This window comes from Myotis myotis, unplaced genomic scaffold (assembly GCF_014108235.1).
Source record: "Myotis myotis isolate mMyoMyo1 unplaced genomic scaffold, mMyoMyo1.p scaffold_m19_p_1, whole genome shotgun sequence".
Classification (NCBI taxonomy): Eukaryota; Metazoa; Chordata; class Mammalia; order Chiroptera; family Vespertilionidae; genus Myotis; species Myotis myotis.
Window position 1 is genome coordinate 176,119,913 of NW_023416313.1, and position 17,079 is coordinate 176,136,991.

General features: G+C 40.2%; 1 protein-coding gene across 3 annotated transcripts in view; it reads right to left on the reverse strand.

Moving 5' to 3' along the window:
• Positions 1–17,079, reverse strand: part of RORA (RAR related orphan receptor A) — a 94,774-nt gene that overhangs the window by 5,743 nt on the left and 71,952 nt on the right. For all 3 annotated transcript variants that reach the window (XM_036303561.1, XM_036303551.1, XM_036303543.1), the window contains exons 3-8: positions 14,768–14,909; positions 11,849–12,244; positions 5,239–5,360; positions 3,496–3,628; positions 2,181–2,288; positions 695–805 (exon numbers count right to left, since the gene is read on the reverse strand). In XM_036303561.1, coding sequence (XP_036159454.1) covers positions 695–805; positions 2,181–2,288; positions 3,496–3,628; positions 5,239–5,360; positions 11,849–12,244; positions 14,768–14,909 — 1,012 coding nt within the window. The remainder of the gene's footprint in view (positions 1–694; positions 806–2,180; positions 2,289–3,495; positions 3,629–5,238; positions 5,361–11,848; positions 12,245–14,767; positions 14,910–17,079) is intronic.

A 17,079-nucleotide genomic window follows, 5' to 3' on the forward strand; every position in this document is an offset into this window, starting at 1 on the left:
AAGGGAGGGTGCTCCCCTTCCAAAAAGGATAGCAATTTAAATCTAAGGTCATGTACATACAGGTACAATGAAATCACTATGGCCCTTCAAGCCTTTCTAAGAATAACATTTCTGAATGAAATATTCATAGCAATTCTGATAGCCTTTCTAGAAATTATGGAGATAATCTTATAATATAAGACAACTAAAACTGCCAATAGAATTCCAGATGACTTAAAAGTTGGTAATTTAGGATGAATTCTTTATGTGTAAGAATTCCAAGTAGAAGACAGTACACTGATGATCTCCAAGAGGCAGTGCTGGTGAAAACATGGATTAAATGCACATAAACTTGTAGAGGACATCCAAGTAGATTTCAGGAAAAAGTTGGATGTTATCTTGGAGACTGGTACTAAGAAGGACAACCCGACTCCACCATACCATTTCTCTTGGTGTCAGGAGGTTAATTGTGGACTGGGTTTTACTCAATTCTCATTTATTAGGAGTTTATCAGAATGGCATGAGTCTTCTTAAAAGGCAGATGTATGTGTGTGTGTGTGCGGGGAGGTTGTTATTTGAAAAAATTAAAAATAGGCTTAATAAGTGAGGCAGCCTCTCTTGGCAGCCTCCAGAATAGTCTAAAAGTTATGGACCTTGTAAAAAGTCTCTACCTGGACAATTTTTAAACCACTTTATTTTTATTTGGTTCTGTTACCTGCTGACATCAGTACAAATGCAGAAAATAATGCAATTTCATCTTCCGTCAGGTGCATAGAACATAAACTCTTTCCAAATTCAAATACAAAGCTAATAAAATCTTCACAACCTGCCAACATTAAAATAAAGAGAGTTTAGGGTTTTGATAATTATCCTAGGACAAAAATATGGAAGAAGGTGAAGAGGGATAGTGATAACATTTCTACAGTTTGAGAGTTTGAAATCTTAGAGGAAACATCTATTTAGCCAACATCATTATCACTACCACCATCCCTATCATCATCATCATCATCATCATCATCATCATCATCTCATCATTCAAAATAATGAGAGTAAACTTCTTGTGCTGAGTGATTCCTATGTTAGGTACTGCTCTAAGAAATTTCTTTGGGTTTCCTACTATTTCACAACAGCCCTATTAAGGACGTATTATTTTTATTATCCCCATTTTAGAGGTGAAAAAACAAAGTTGGAGAGGAAAGTGATATACCTAAGGTTATACATAGGAAGTAACATCCTGAGATTCTAAGTCAGGGTGCTTGACTTCAGAGCTCACACTCCTAACCAACAGAGTTTAACAGCTATAATCTTACTGAAATGTGAAAACCTCTCATTTTGATGTTTGTCTCTATTTCCTCTAAATTCTAACAAATGACATATTATAGTGGTGAAATCACTGTAACTGGTACAGAATTGAAAATATAGAATGTGAAAGTCCTATAAAAAATGATCCATTACCCAAAGACTGGTTAAGTGTGGTGTCTATTTTTTCAGATTTGCATATTATATTTACACACACACACATTATTGTATGGAAAATAATACAATAATTAATAATGTTATAAGAATAAACTGTTTCACGTACTCACAACTGTACACCTACTTTTCCCACCCTGTATTTTAAATGGAAACAGACTATCCACCCCTTCTGTCATTTTGATGTTTTAAAATTCACATAAGCTATCTTGGATACTGTCCCAATCTTAATAACTATAAACCACTTTATTTAAATTATAAAATCCAATATAAATTATTTATATGGTGTATGTCAGTTTCACTTAGTAATACTTTATTTCTCTGAGATCTACATTTAATTCTCATTAATAATTACCTGAGGGCACACTTTGAGCTCTTTGTTTGATTTTATGTATCAGATCACATCCTCTAATTTATCTAAATAATATGCCCCCTGCTTATCTGGATCTTAAAATTTGGAAGGACGCTGAATGGATATGTAATATAAATGTCTTCAGTTGCCAACTAGATAAAATGAAATATTGGATCTTCACAGGTAATACAGGCAAAGAGCATCTGAGGCATGTGAATTTTCTATAGTGTCTAGCTATAAAGTAAAATAGGTATAAAATTCTTTAATTATTGTTTCCAAATAACCAGTTTCCATATTGTTCAAAAAGAGGTTTCACCCAGCTCCCACCTGTTCCTGTAACTCTGATTTAAAGACAAACAGCCAGAGACTTCCTTACCTAAGGATTTGAAGACATCAGGGCAAGCATATTTCCCATCAAAGTACACGGTGTTGTTCTGAGAGTCAAAGGCACGGCACATTCTGATGAACACCACCTCTAGAGAACCTACGAAAAGGCAGGAGGGCGTGGGTTATTCCACCTTGGCGAGTTGATTTCAAAGGCACTGATGTAGAGACCCGTTTCTGAGTGAGTACCCTGGGGGTTGTGTAGCCAGTGGGTGCTCAGTCACATTGCCTCTCTGTCTAAAAGGGCAAAGTTCACTAGTGTAATGAAACACCTGTGCTGAAGCCAAGGTCTGCTTCACTGAAGAGAGGAGTGATTTACAAATTACTTCTTTGCCACTCTTCTATCTTGCAGTAAGAAGTTTCAGAGTTGATAATCAAACATTTATTCATATTTATTAAAACAAATAAAAAGCCCTGGCCGGGTTGTTCAGTTGGTTAGAGCATTGTTCCCATCTGCCAAGGTTGCGGGTTTGATCCCGGTCAGGGCACATACAAGAACCAACCAATAAATGCATAAATAAGTGGAACAACAAAATCAATCTCTCTCTCTCTCTCTTTCTCTCTCTCTCTCTCTCTCTCTCTCTCTCTCTCTCTCTCTCTCTCTCTCTCTCCCCCTCCCTCCCTCCCTCCCTTCTTCCCTCCCTCCCTCTTTCTCTCTCTCCCCCTTCTCTAAAATCAATTAAAAACTTAAAAAACAGCCGAAACCGGTTTGGCTCAGTGGATAGAGCGTCGGCCTGCGGACTGAAAGGTCGCAGGTTCGATTCCAGTCAGGGGCATGTACTTGGGTTGCAGGCACATCCCCAGTGGGGGATGCGCAGGAGGCGGCTGATCGATGTTTCTCTCTCATCGATGTTTCTGACTCTCTATCTCTCTCCCTTCCTCTCTGTAAAAAATCAATAAAATATATTAAAAAAATTTTATAAAACTTAAAAAACAAACAAGCAAAAAAACCCAAAAAACAAACAAAAAAACTCCCCAGGGCTCTCTCTGAGTTTCCAGTCTTTTTCCTAACAACTTATTGGAAGCTCTGAGGACCTGAAGTGTAAAACAAAACACAGGCAATGGTAAAATTGGGAATGCAGGTGTCCTTCAAATTAATCTTTTCACTCAGAGAAGACTATGGAGGGAAGGTTCCCGGCAAATAGCTCCAAAACCTTTAAGAAGAATTCAGTCTCTGCTAAGAGAAACCTAATCTATTATCATCGGAGAAAAACTGTTCCCGACACCTTCCTTACCAAGCATTTCTTTAATAGGCAGGTGAAAGCAGGTTAGGAAGAGATCTCAAAATTCACTTGCAAAGCACATACCTGCTTTGAGAAGCACAATTTGATCGTTTTGACACAGTTCCATAAATCCATCGATGCGTTTGGCAAACTCCACCACGTACTGTATAGCTTCTGTGATTTTGATGGCACACAACTGCCACATCACCTCCCGCTGCTGTTAAAGGAGGAGACCGGTTAGCATCCATGGTTACCCACATCCGTGGCTCAATGGGTTTAACTATTCCTCTTTTGTAAAATCCTTCTTTGGAAATGGACTCAAACAGGCTAGAGGTTTAAAAAGTAAACAGTTGGCCAGCTATTTGATACAATGATTGCTTCCAAGTCCCTTCTCATCTTCAATTCCTCTCTTACCTCCTTAGTGGCAAAGGGACCAGGGAAGATATTATGAGCATCTATGTAGCAGAAGATGAAAATACAGGTCACTGCTTTCACCCTGAGCTGCAGAGAATAGCAAAGCAGGGTCTTCTTTTAAGCAATTATTTTGCCTTGGGGAATTTAACAGCATTTTACTGGGGGAAGGGGACTATAGGGGGAGTCAATCACATGTATTGTATGCCTGTTATGCGCTAGGTGCTTTATGACACCCTTGTCTTATTTCATTTTCACAAGAGCATCTCCCCGTTTTCCATAAATGGGCACAGATGCTCAGGGAGATTTCACAGTGAATAGGTGTCAGAGCTGGGATTCAACTCCTAGCATCTCTGACTCTGAATCCCATTCCAGACACTTTGCTGCTTCTTACTGCTTTCCTGCTTCCCTCTGTACTTCCCTTTGGCTGCTGGTATTACCCTCTATAGCAAAGACAAACAAAGGGTGTGTTGCTATTCCCAACCTGTCCTGTTTAATTCTTTTTATATACCCACTCTCCAGTTCAGTGACAGGGGAACCTGAATCAGCGGTGGTGTTTGGTTGTTCCCCCAACCTTAGTGTAAGACTGTTTCCACCAATAGGACGGGGTGGAAGAAACACTGAATTAGGAGCTGGCGTCATGGTCTAGTCCTGGTGTTTGTACTCTCCAACCACATGCCAATGGAAATTAGTGTCCTCCTATGTAAAATGAGGGGCAGCATTAGCCTAAATACTCTCTAGGGTCCTTCCTAAGTCTGAATTTCTATATCAGGGGAAAACACCACATTTTCTTTACCCAAAGGGAGAATAAATAATTGAAAGTTCCCCTTCTCTAGCCCTGCCCTCCCATTTTGGTGGCTTGTTGATCACATTGTTTTATAGAAAAAAAGTCAAGTAGCAACACTTGTCAGCCTCACACTGTTAGGTTCAGACTGGAGTGACAACCTTGGATTCCAAACCTTCCTGTGAACATACTCTCTAAACTCCTTTGTCTGAGCCTCTTGGAACATGAGGCTAAGATTACGCATTTTACACGAACTTCCTGATCTTGAATCAACATTCCATTATGATAGTGGGACAAATCCCAATTCATTTAGATTTCTGGAAACTGCTTAATGTAGTGCCCTGTTGACAAATGATAGGAGATGTGTGTACAGTTTGTTTGCTACTGCTGAATTTGTTTGCTACTGCTGAAACAGAATTTGTTTGCTACTGCTGAAATTTTGCATGCTGGCATCTCAGTAAGAAGACAAAACCTCAAGTACATAATCAGCTCTGGAAGCAAGAGTTTTACACAGAAATCTGATATCTGATGTAAGGCATTCATTTTTTGGCCTTTGGTAGTCTTGACCAAATCCCCTGCAGGAAAACCCCTCCCACTTTCCCTCCTCCCTTGGTAAATTCTCCAGAGTATACCTTGTTCTGATAGTTCTCAATCTCCTCCTGCAGAAAGGTCTGCCACGTTATCTGCTGGAGCTCTTCTCTCAAGTATTGGCAAGTTTCCAGATGTGATTTAGATATATTCTGTGCAAGGTGTTCTAAGCAGAAAACAGGAGATCACAACATGAAAACCAAGCTCTTTGGGTAATCGGTGTTTTTCCCTGCTTAATATATGCTTTAAAAAGTAACAATCGGAAAGCATCATGTGGATCCAGTTTTATGATCTTTATGCACTTAAATAAGCAATCTGGAACTATTCTGTTTTTTGGAACATGAGCATGAAAGACAGGCAAAGCAAGCAACAGTTAGCAATAAATCTTGGTGACTTCAAAGACACTCCTGACCCTGACCTTCTTCCATGCCTTTCCACCGATGTCTTGGAATGAACAAATATTGATCTAGATAGGCGTGGGAAATGATGGGCACAGCCTCTTCTTGGCATTTTTATAAGGACACACCTGCCATATACACTGACCTAAGTTTTACTCTTGAAAAATTAGTAAGTGGTACTCTTTTATGACAACAGCAATGCATTTCTTTAGTGTTTTTTTGCAGACAGTAGAACAAGCATTACTGAGGGCCTACTATGTTTGCTATACATAGTTCAGTGGTTAAGAATAGACTCTGGAACCAAAATGACTGAGTTTGAACCTCAGCCCTGCTACTTACTAGCTGTGTGATCTTGGGTAAGTTATTTAACCTCTCTGTGTTTTGGTTTCTTAATTGTAAAACAAGGAAGGTAGTATCTATTCCATAGGGCTTCTGTGAGAATTAAATGAGTTGAGCATTTAGGGAGAGTTACAAAGTGAGTGCTAGCTAACATTAGTTCTTATTATACTATAATATAGGGACTTGGAAGATATTATAAGAGATAGATGCCAAAAAAGCTTCTCTAGGGATTTATAATGTGGTGAGCATGTATGGACATGCTGAAAGGACAATTCAAGGCATGAGACAATAAAGGATAAAGTTGAGCCCCGCCTGTGTGGCTCAGTGGTTGAGCATTGATCCATGAACCAGGAGGTCATGATTTGATTCCCAGTCAGGGCACATGCCTAGGTTGTTGGGGGCATGCAGGAGGCAGCCGATCAATAATTCTCATCATTGATGTTTCTCTCTCCCTTCCTCTCTCTGACATCAATCCTATAAAATAAAAGGCTAATATGCAAATTATCTGCTCGACCAGGAGTTTGACTAGGGGGTGGGGCCAGCAGGCCAATTTCCCACACCCTCTCCCCCTGGTGAGCCTGCTGGATTGGTGCGGGTGAGCCAGACCCCAACTGTGCATGAATTCGTGCATTGAGCCTCTAGTAAAAAATATTTTTAAAAAAGTGTAAAGTTGAATCATATCAGAAGAGAAAGAAAAAATGATAATAGATGCTGTCAGGGAAGGGAGAGGTGAAATATTTTGCCTTAGGGAAATTAGTGGGTGCTTCTCGGCAGCAGAAGAGGGGCATTTGAATTGGAGCCTGAAGGATGGGTAGGTGGAGGCCACCTGAAGGAGCCTGAAGGATTGGTAGGTGGAGGCCAGTGGTGTGAGGGGTAGGCCAGTTCTACATTCGAGGGAGGGCCGATGAAGGAACCAACATAGCATTTATAGGACAGGAAGATGTGATAAAGTGATAGAATCAAAATAGAAATATGAGAAGGTAAGAGTCCAAATCCTGAAGGATCTTGAGTGTAAGGATTGAGTCTGGACTTGATAAAACAAAAGGAGTACACAGGATTCTCCAGGAGTGGAGGTACTGAACACTGCACCTGGGGAAACAGAACCAGCAGTTCCGTGATTGGATTGGAGGATGGAGAAGATGGGGGCAGCAGGGCCACATAGAAGGCTGCTGGAACTAGATGTGAGGGACTAAGAGCTGGAAGCAGGCTGGCAATCATTGTTATGGAAGGGAAGGATAGTGAAAAGTTTTAAAAGAAAAATTGATAAGATTCTGTGAATATGAAACCATACCAAAAAGGAATCCCCCCCTCAGGGCCTTGAATATTAAATAGGAACGCCATTTAAAAGAATGGTGTTCAATGTAAACTGGGTAACAGTAGTAAGACTATTTATCTGGGAATTTGTTGCTGCTTTTTGTCAAAACAGAATCAGATTTGTCTGCATGAAAATAGAGCAAGCTCACCTCCAGGAAGCCTGAAATTAGGGCAAGCATGTCACACTCATGGCCGGCGGGCCGCAAGCGACCCACAACGAATATTTTTGCGGCCTAGTCAATATAATGGTATGTAAGAAACATTTTAATAAAAATTTCGTAACTTAATTTTTACAATATCCTGTTATACATAATTATTAATAATGAACTACAACGTTTGCTAATGACTACTATAATCTGGTTGCATTCATTTCCCTTACGTGCCTTGCGTACAGGCACACCATTTCTCTCCACTAATACTAGCAGCGAATATGTTAGGGCTGATTGCCTTGTCATTAGTCTTGGACTGACCTGTTTGGTGTGCGCAACTGGAAATATTTCACTTTTGGAGAACAAGAAAAATAGGTTCATTTGCATTACGCTTATTAATTTGTGCAGTTATTCAGTATCTGGTAAGTTAATGTTCAAGAAAAAATATTAGTTTTTAAAAAAATGTTTTATTATTTTATGTTAACGATTACTCATTTATTTCAGCCCTTCGTATTCAGCATGACTCTATCAAAATAAACCTATGTTTCTGTGAAAATTGAAGCTTTTGCTTTTTTGCGGCCCACATAAACTTAAACCTTGTTTATTTGGCCCATGTTAGCCTTTGAGTTTAACATGCTTGCTTTAGAGACACTGGGACAATAAATCTTAATGGCCCTATTCACAACACACAGCAACAAAACAATACAAATCAATATCATAAAAATAGAACGCGAACAAAAGAAAAGAATTTAAAGGGAAAACACAGAGAAGCTGAGAGGAAGAGGGAGAAGCCAGTAAATCATCTGTCTTAGAAATAATGACGTTTGTGAAGAGGAGAATAAAGACAAAAATAATGAGAAGTCAGAAACAAGCAGTGTGTAAATAAGTCTGTGAACTATGGCCTATAGAAAGAGCGTCAACAGATTCCAGAATGTAAACCAAGTTTTGCAGATATGAAAAAATGATGAATAGTTCACAGAGAAACGGGGATCCTGTGAGGAAAAGGGAGCGAAGAAGATCATAGTGTTCTCTTCCAGATCATGCTTTTCCCCCAGTTAATATGGTCAGCATGTTGTTATTTCACTTCATCCTAAAAATCGTTCCCACTCACCCCTACCTGTAGTGGAAGTGAATGATACAATGTATGTGACTAACCAGTAGAGGGCAGTGGCTGCTTTCTTGCCAACTGCTCACCAACTGCCTTTGACTCCTGATTCACGAGTGGATTTGGCAAGTGTAAGATCTTAGACACTTTGCTGTTTTTAAATCTCCACTTCAGCGAAGGAGAACATGTCAGACTGAGTAAAAGTCAACAAGTTAGTGTGGTCTCTCAGCAAAAGAGCCTGGAATAGTGAAACACTTGGAACTAGGAGTTAGGAGACCTGGTTTCTGGTCTGAGTTCAGAGGATAACTCACGCTCTGATGGGCAAATCAGCTCACTCCTCAATCAGGATAGCTTCATCAATATGGCCAAGGTCATACTTCAGATGGAAAATCCTGACTTCTGAGTTAGTCACAGATTTTCTCAGTGGGGAGGAATGTTAGACATCATCTGGTTCAAACTCTCTTCAGTTTACAGATAATAACAATATTAATAGTGATGATAATTAACACTTATGTAGCATTTACTATGTGCCACCCGTATAATATATATTCAGAATATATATATATATATATATATATATATATATATATATATACACACACACACACACACATATTCTTTTCTTTTTTATTATTTAATCTTAGTAACAACCCTAGGAGGAAGGTACTAGTATTATCTCCATTTTATAGAGGTGTCATAGGTGGCAAGTGGCCAATTTTAAACACACACAGTTTGGCTCCAGAGTCTTTATACTCAATATGTAGAGAGACTATAGCTTGCAGAGTTTACATGATTTATACTGGGTTGTAGTACCTTTCGCAAAGCCAGGACCACAACCCATATAAGCTGACTTCTTGTCTCACGCTTTGCCCAGCATGTCACTGTCTCTCTTGCATGGGCTTTAGTTTTTTTATTACAGTATAATTGCAGTTAGTTTTTTTTAATGAACCTAGATGGCTTATCTAGAGTATGTAATTCAGGTACTAATTATACATCAAGGGCAACACTTCCTGGCCATGAATGCAGACATATTCCCATTAAAAGTAATGGATTGTGGATACTATTATTGAAAGAATTGGGCTTCCAATATGTTAATTTATAATTTATTTTCCAATTGAATAATGTTTTCATTTGTTTAAAATCTGATGACAAAATTTAGCCTAAAATGGAGTCAAGAGTCTTAGTTAACGAGATAGCAGGACTTAAGCCCAAAAGGAAATACAGCTGTGAAGAAGGAACAGCAAAGTCTTTGGTCACTTCTAGGCTACTCTTAACTCTTCAAACTATTTTGTACAAGTAAGTGGGACAGAAAATATCCTTTTCAGATAAATTCTTGTTTAAGTTTTGAGTGTTGGACTTAGTGACAAGTTAAGTTTATTCATCCTGGAAAATGCCACAACACATGTAAAAACTCCCTCATTTAGGAGAACCTGGAGAATGTATGAGGGCATCGAGCTCCCAGACTACACCGGGAGATGACACGAGAGGAAGAGGAAACTGGTTTGTGGGGGAAGAGGAAGCTGGGGGAATCTGCTTAGCATTTCTGGCCCCACTCAGGTACTCACGAGTACACATTTAGCCTAAGTGCCACCTTCACGGGAAACACTTCTGCTAAGTCCTGTGGATTTATTTCATGGTTGAATATTTGATAAGCAAACTGGATAGACTCACTAGTATTTATGGTAAGGTGGAAGCAGACCCAAGGTAAAGTGAGCCAGGTGATTTTTCATGATATCATGCCAGCTTTCAATCAAATCCTTATTCATTTCTGAAAACTTTACTTTCATTACCGTTCTGCTTAAGGCTCAGCCAACCAAGATTTCATGACAAAAATGTAAGGTTTTTGTTCTAGTTCAAGAAAAATAAAATCAAACCTACCTCTGCTCAGCTTGGCTTCTAGTTCAGAGGTTTCTCTGTTAATCAAAAGAGCTGCGATCCACCTTTCGAGCTGCTCAGTGGTTACAGACCAGGCTTAAAATGGCCCTGCTCTTGAGGATTTAAATTTAGACCCATAAAGAGGCGCTTGTGCAAAAACCGTAAAGAACATTCAATTTGTTCTATTTGGAGAGATATTTTACTGGAAATATAAATTTCACTTAGAAACGTTTTATGGGGTACAGAGGTGGGGAAGCCATCTAAAGAGCACAACGGCTTTTCCTGTGAACTGAGGATTTCGGTGCTCAAGTCAGCACCCGCCCGTGCCTTTCCATCTGAAGTCTTTATTCTCTCCGCGTATTAACTGAGCCATCGCCACAGCAGCTAATTGAAATATCCCAAAGGATTATAACCTTGTGTGAGGAGTCATGGGGAGGGACAGATCAAACTCTAAAACTGCAAAGGTTCTTATCAAAGTTCCTCTGACAACAGTGCTGTCCTTAAAAATCGATTAAATATATCAGAGGATGCTAACACAGCCTCCTTGAAATGGAAAGTTTTTCATTGTCTGTGTTGTTAACATTTCTAGGTCACATCACCCAAGAAGCAAAAATGTCACAGGAATAAGAAATTGACAGGATATTTTTCTTTCTTTCTTTTTTTGTTGTTGTGTGTGTGTGGTTTTTTTGTTTTTGTTTTTGTGTTTTGTTTTGTTTTGTTTTTTTTTTTGTGTGTGTGTTTTTGTGTATGGTGAGTCTTCTATGAAAAACATCAGTTTTGTCACCAATATCCATCATCAAAACATTCTGGCAAATAAAGAAGGCCATTTCCCTTTAACATCTATAGCATACACCAGGATTGCAACACTTGCAGGCATGGGCAATCACACAGATGGGGGAAGAGGGGCGGGCCCACCTCAAGGTGTTAGCTGATGCCACTTAATTGTTGCTGGTCCCTTATACCTCGATTATTTGCTCCCTCCCATAAGAAGCTGACTATCTGAATTTTTATGTGGACCAGTTTTTAAATTTTGGCAACTGACTCAAAAATTTAAAACTCTGTATTAATCCGAAAATATATTATGGGCCAGATTCAGTTTGTGGACTGCCATTTTTATGACTTCAGGTATAAAGCAATACCTGGAATATAAGTACGTAAATAACTAATGAAGTTAATGGGGCCCTTCCCTGGACTTACCAGTTTTCTGTGGCATTTTAAGACTGCTTTAAGTTCATGTCGACCCATCTCTGAAGCTGAGAGGTCAAGATTTCTCTTGCATATACAATGAAATAGTGGACAGTCAAAAGCAAGGGGGCAGGTGGGATTATGAAGTGGTCCAAAGGGTAAAGGTATATTTCCCTTCTAGCTCCATCATTTTAATAACATCATAACTCATTAGAGGAAAGCCAGGCATATCCTATTTACTTCATAGGGCATAAATAGCACATCCCAATAGAAACATGGAAGCCATTACCTAATTCTGCCATGGACACAGTTGGAGAAGTCTCTCCATTGGTGAAGGAACAGTAGGGAAAGAAGCCTGATGCTGGTGTGTAGTCACATATTGGTTCTGGTTTGATTCCATTGATATCAAGACCTGACTGGTCTGGGGAAGGCTGTATGTCCAGGTAGAAGCTGCTGACGGCAGAGTCTGCCTTGCTCCCCTCAGGGGTGTGCCCGTCGATGTAGTTGCTGAGGTCGTCGTGTAGTTCCGTCAGCCCGTTGGCCGAGATGTTGTAGGTTGGAGTCAGCGGCTCGGCCTCTCCGGGCTGCTGCTGGTGGTCTCGCTGCTGCTGCTGCATCCGGTGTTTCTGCACTTCTGCGTACAAGCTGTCTCTCTGCTTCTTCGACATTCGGCCAAATTTTACAGCTGGAAGACACAAGCCAAACCACACCATATACAATGTGCTTTTCTTCACTCTCCTTTCCGGCATGCTTTAGGGGTTCCTTTGAAGTCTCAGACAATCTCAATCAAAACCCACATAACCACAAAATAAGGATGTGATCCAACAGTCCCACCCCACACCCACAACAGCAAAGACACATCCCAGAGGAACGAAGGACGAGTAGGTAGGAGAGACCTGGGGCAATGACCTCCCATGGTTTCCTGCTGTCATAAGACCCTATGCTCAGTGGGAGCCACTGGTATGTGACTGAGCGGGCTTGTTCACTCCCCACTCATGTGGCCGGGCTGGACCACCTCTCTCTCTTCATGGTGTTCAGATTAATGTACAGACTCAGAGGTACATCGAGGCACAAGCAGTCATACCTCCATTTTCATTCATTCCACTATTCTGAACACTCAAATGAGTTCCTTCCCGATCAAACAGCTGGACCTGCGGCTTCACTGAGAGACCTGAACAGACTGGAGGAGGCCTTTGCGATTCCCTGAGTCACATCTCTGAGTCTACCGGAGAAGCCCCTCCCCTACACTGGGTCATGGCGGCCCTTGTAAAATGCTTGGACCCACATTTAAATGACACTTTCTACTGTTCTTATTTTGCCTCAAGTAAAAAGAGTATCAGAATTCTGGAAAGGGCAAACACTGTGTAAGATCCCTCCCCGTCAGACAAATTTGTGTTCTCGACACTTCTACTTGGGAGGTTCCGTATTTAAAGTGGAGCAATGATTGTAATAACTCTCCAGTTCATTCGGAATCCCAAATGATTTCTCCTGAAACACCGATATATCGGAGGGAAACACCCTATGATTTCCTGGTCTAAGCTCTTCCACCAACCCATTTATTTTTCAGCTCAACCCTGCCTATGTGGATTAAGCCTCTACTAGAGGGATTAAAATGTCCTAATTGTGGTTAAATTGATACCTGATGGGGTGGGTGAATTCAACTACTTAACCATCATCATAATTCGGTGAGTCTATGGGAAAGAGGCAGGATAAATGGATATGAAGTTGGGAACCAGGGCCACCATCTGTTAGATTCTTTTTCCACCAAGGAGAACACTCACTGTCCTTTTGCAGAGAGGGAACGAGTGAGCTTAATACTGGTCAATTTCTGGGTTCTAGGACTGAAGGAATGAACTTGGGTGGGGCTAGTTAGATAGCATGTAGGCTGATGTGGGCTCTGAATGTCAGACCTAAATTTGCATAAGCTCTCACTCAAATTCACTCTAAGCCCACAACAACGTGCACTGTCACTTCTATACAAAACCTCTGGGAGGCATACTGAAGGCATTTTACTAGTATTTCTGTGTGGAAGAATCTGTGTTCTAGAACACCCAAGGGGATTGATACCATAGGTGAAACTTGTTCTGTGTACTCTGAATGGTGTTTTAACGTCTGCCTGGATATTAACAACAGTAATCACACCATCCTGTAGGTGAAATGAAAAGATCAGCTATTGAGAAAATGCACACACAGCTTGTGATTTTAATTTACAAGTTCCTAAAAGATGAGCCCAACTTTGAGGATGAAATCTGCAGAGCTGCATACCACAGGAGTTTCTGAGAATACGGTGTAAGTTCTGGGACTTGCATATTCTGATGGCAACAACTTCGTTTTTGTTTTTATATATTCTAAGAGACTACCCTGTGCCTCTCTATGGGAGGTTATCATCACTTGTGCCTGGGCAGGTCCACAGACCCCAAGAACATCTGATTATGGGAAGAGAGGCTTTCAGAAGGCCTGCCCAGCATCCTGAAGTACTTTTCCACAGGCTGGAAGAGATGTTTCCTTCAAAGGGATCTCTTAAGAGAGCCAGCCAGTATACTCGGAAAAGTCCTGAAAAATGTACCCTCTGTACTTTCTGCCCAGTTTCCTTATATAAGAATAACTGCCTTGAAATCTGGTGTTGATTATTCAGTGCACTTAAGATAGTTTTCCAGGAAGATCGTGAAATGTTCTGCAACTGAGTGGTAGATGGTCTCTATTTCTTAAAATAGCTTCTTTTAATGAAAAGAACATTTGTCACCGAGCCACATTTTGCACTATTTTCACACATTCTGCATGTACAAATATTTGACTTTGGCATGTGATTCAAAATATGCAGTTAGCATAAAAGCCAATTCAACCCAATAAATTCACTAGTGTAAAGCATGTAACAATTGGCTCTCACCTGTGTGTTTCCTTCTGGGGAAAATGCCTGTAGGAGGTATATTTATTAAGGCCCTCAGATGACAATAACCTTTGATCAATTCATCCACCTGTAATATCTTAAACATAAAAAAATCCGAAGGTGTTCTGACCACACTTTCCAAGCACCATGCCATCAGCCAGCCAGCTGACTCGGATGGATTATGGAAGAGGAAATAACTGCCGTGAAACCCACAAAACCGCCAGGGGTGGGAGGGCATATTTTGGCAGATCTGAGTCCGGGTTTTAGAAGGCACTTTCATAACCCCATGTCACCACCCTACAATTCAAGCTGAGTGCTCACCATCTCGAGACATCCCTACAGCAAGGCATTTCTGTAATCGACAGTGTTGGCAGCGGTTTCTACTGGTTCGATCAATCAAACAGTTCTTCTGACGAGGACAGGAGTAGGTGGCATTGCTTTGCTGACTTCTCCTGAAAAAGCCCTGTGATTCGGTTATAAAATATAAAACAGGTTAGTGTCAGTTTGAGCTGTATGATACTAAAGGCAGTATACTAAGAACTGAGCGGCATTAATATTTAATGAGAATTAAACTTGTAGCGGAATCATCCAGGAGGCCATTAATGAAATTAAAGTCACTTCTTTTTCCTTGAGTAAAATTGATCCCCGGAGTCCAATCCTCCATCCCTTACACAGGCAAAACTTTCTTGAACTCCAGCAGACAGTTGCCAGGCCCTGTTCCTGGCTTCTGATGGCCAAAGCAATGTGTTGATGTAACAGCACAAAGACACTTTTATTTAACCTTTATCTCCTATATATATTTTAGTAGAGTAAACACAAAACACTTCTCTGGATGTCCAGAGACAGGGAAAAATGCATCCTTACTGTAACCCAGGGAAGCTGCAATCCTCCTACAGGTTGGTAATCTCTACTAACCCACTGAAATTCACCGCACTTTAGGTGTCTTGCATTCCCCAAGTCAGAATCTACTGGCCCAAGAAGTTAAAGATGCTTGGACGAATTATTTTGGCAGATCAATCAGATTGGGAATACGCAGCCCTGACAATTTGAAAATACCACATGACCTTTACGATTTAACAAATCCAATCTGATATTCATCAAGTTCCACTTATTTGTTAAGCAATGTGTTGGAGATGAGAGGGTGAACAAAAACACATAGGGAACTGCTGACTTCAAGGATTTCATTCATTCACTCACTAATTTTTGCTAACTTCTTGAGTTGGACCCATAATAGCTCATTAATTTTCAGTATTTATTCTTAAAAGCTACAAGGTTTCCTTTTAGTTATGTTTTAGTAGCAACCCACAAGTTTTGCCATGTAGTATTTTCATTATCATTCCATTGAAAACATGCCTTAATTTTAAATAGAGTTCTTTAATCCATATGTTATTTAGAAGCACATTTCTTAATATCCAATGATATGGGTGGTTTGGGGTTATCTTTTTATTGTTATCTCTCAGTGGGTTTGAAGTGCTCTGAAGAAAGAGCAGGAACCAGAGTTAATTCTATGAAGCAGAGCCATGAAGTACAAGAGTATTATCATCCTCAGATCTTTAAAAGTTAAGATAGATGATGCCAACCAAGGGGACACTAGTGGGGTTAGTGCCACTGGAGGGGAGAGATAAATCCTGAAGAACTGGCAGAGTGGTGGGCAGGTTGGAAAGGATATACTCTCTCACCTAAAGATTTTTCTGGACGGCAACTTAGCAGTTGTATCAAAATCCTTAAAAATGACCTCTCTCTTGAACCAATAATTGGTTTTTTAGGGAGTATATTCTTTTTTTAAAAAAATATGTATTTTATTGATTTTTTTTTACAGAGAGGAAGGGAGAGGGATAGAGAGTTAGAAACATCGATCAGCTGCCTCCTGCAATCAAGGTACATGCCCTTGACCAGAATCGAACCTAGGACCCTTCAGTCTGCAGGCCGATGCTGTATCCACGGAACCAAACCAGTTAGGGCTAGGGAATATATTCTAAAAGGATGTTAAGAACAGTACAAATATTTATCTGCAAGGATGTCCCTCACAGCACTATCTGTAATATAAAAAATTTAGAAGGATGCTAAATGTCCAACATTAATGAATTGGAAGTATCATTGGATATCCACACATTCAGCAACCATTAAAAATGGAATTTCAGAAATATAATTAATGACACAAAAAGGTATTAAAATATACTGCTAAATTTAAAAGAACAGCTAAAGATTAAAGACAATATAATCCAATTTTTTAAAAAAGAATCCATATATTTAACATAGAAGAAACTGGAAAATTATGCCCCCAAATGAAAAGATTTGGCACCGGTTGGTGAGGCCACATGTGATTTTCATTTTCTTCCTGCTTATCTGTGCTTTCTGATTTTTCTATAATGTGCAGGTGGAAGGTATGTGAGGCACTCGGGAAAAATAGTCTAGTACACCTGCTTCCTTTTGTGATGGCTGGGGGACTATGTGGCTTAAGTCAATGGATACGGTGATATGAACTCAATTCCTTCCTTTTGGAAGCCAACTTGGGATGAGAGGGAGGGAGCAGGGCGCTAACAACTCATCTCCTCTCTGCCAAGCTGCTCACTAACCTCAACGTGGGCAAGGCTTGTCTCTCTGTTGTACTTTAAACCTTCCTTATATCAAGT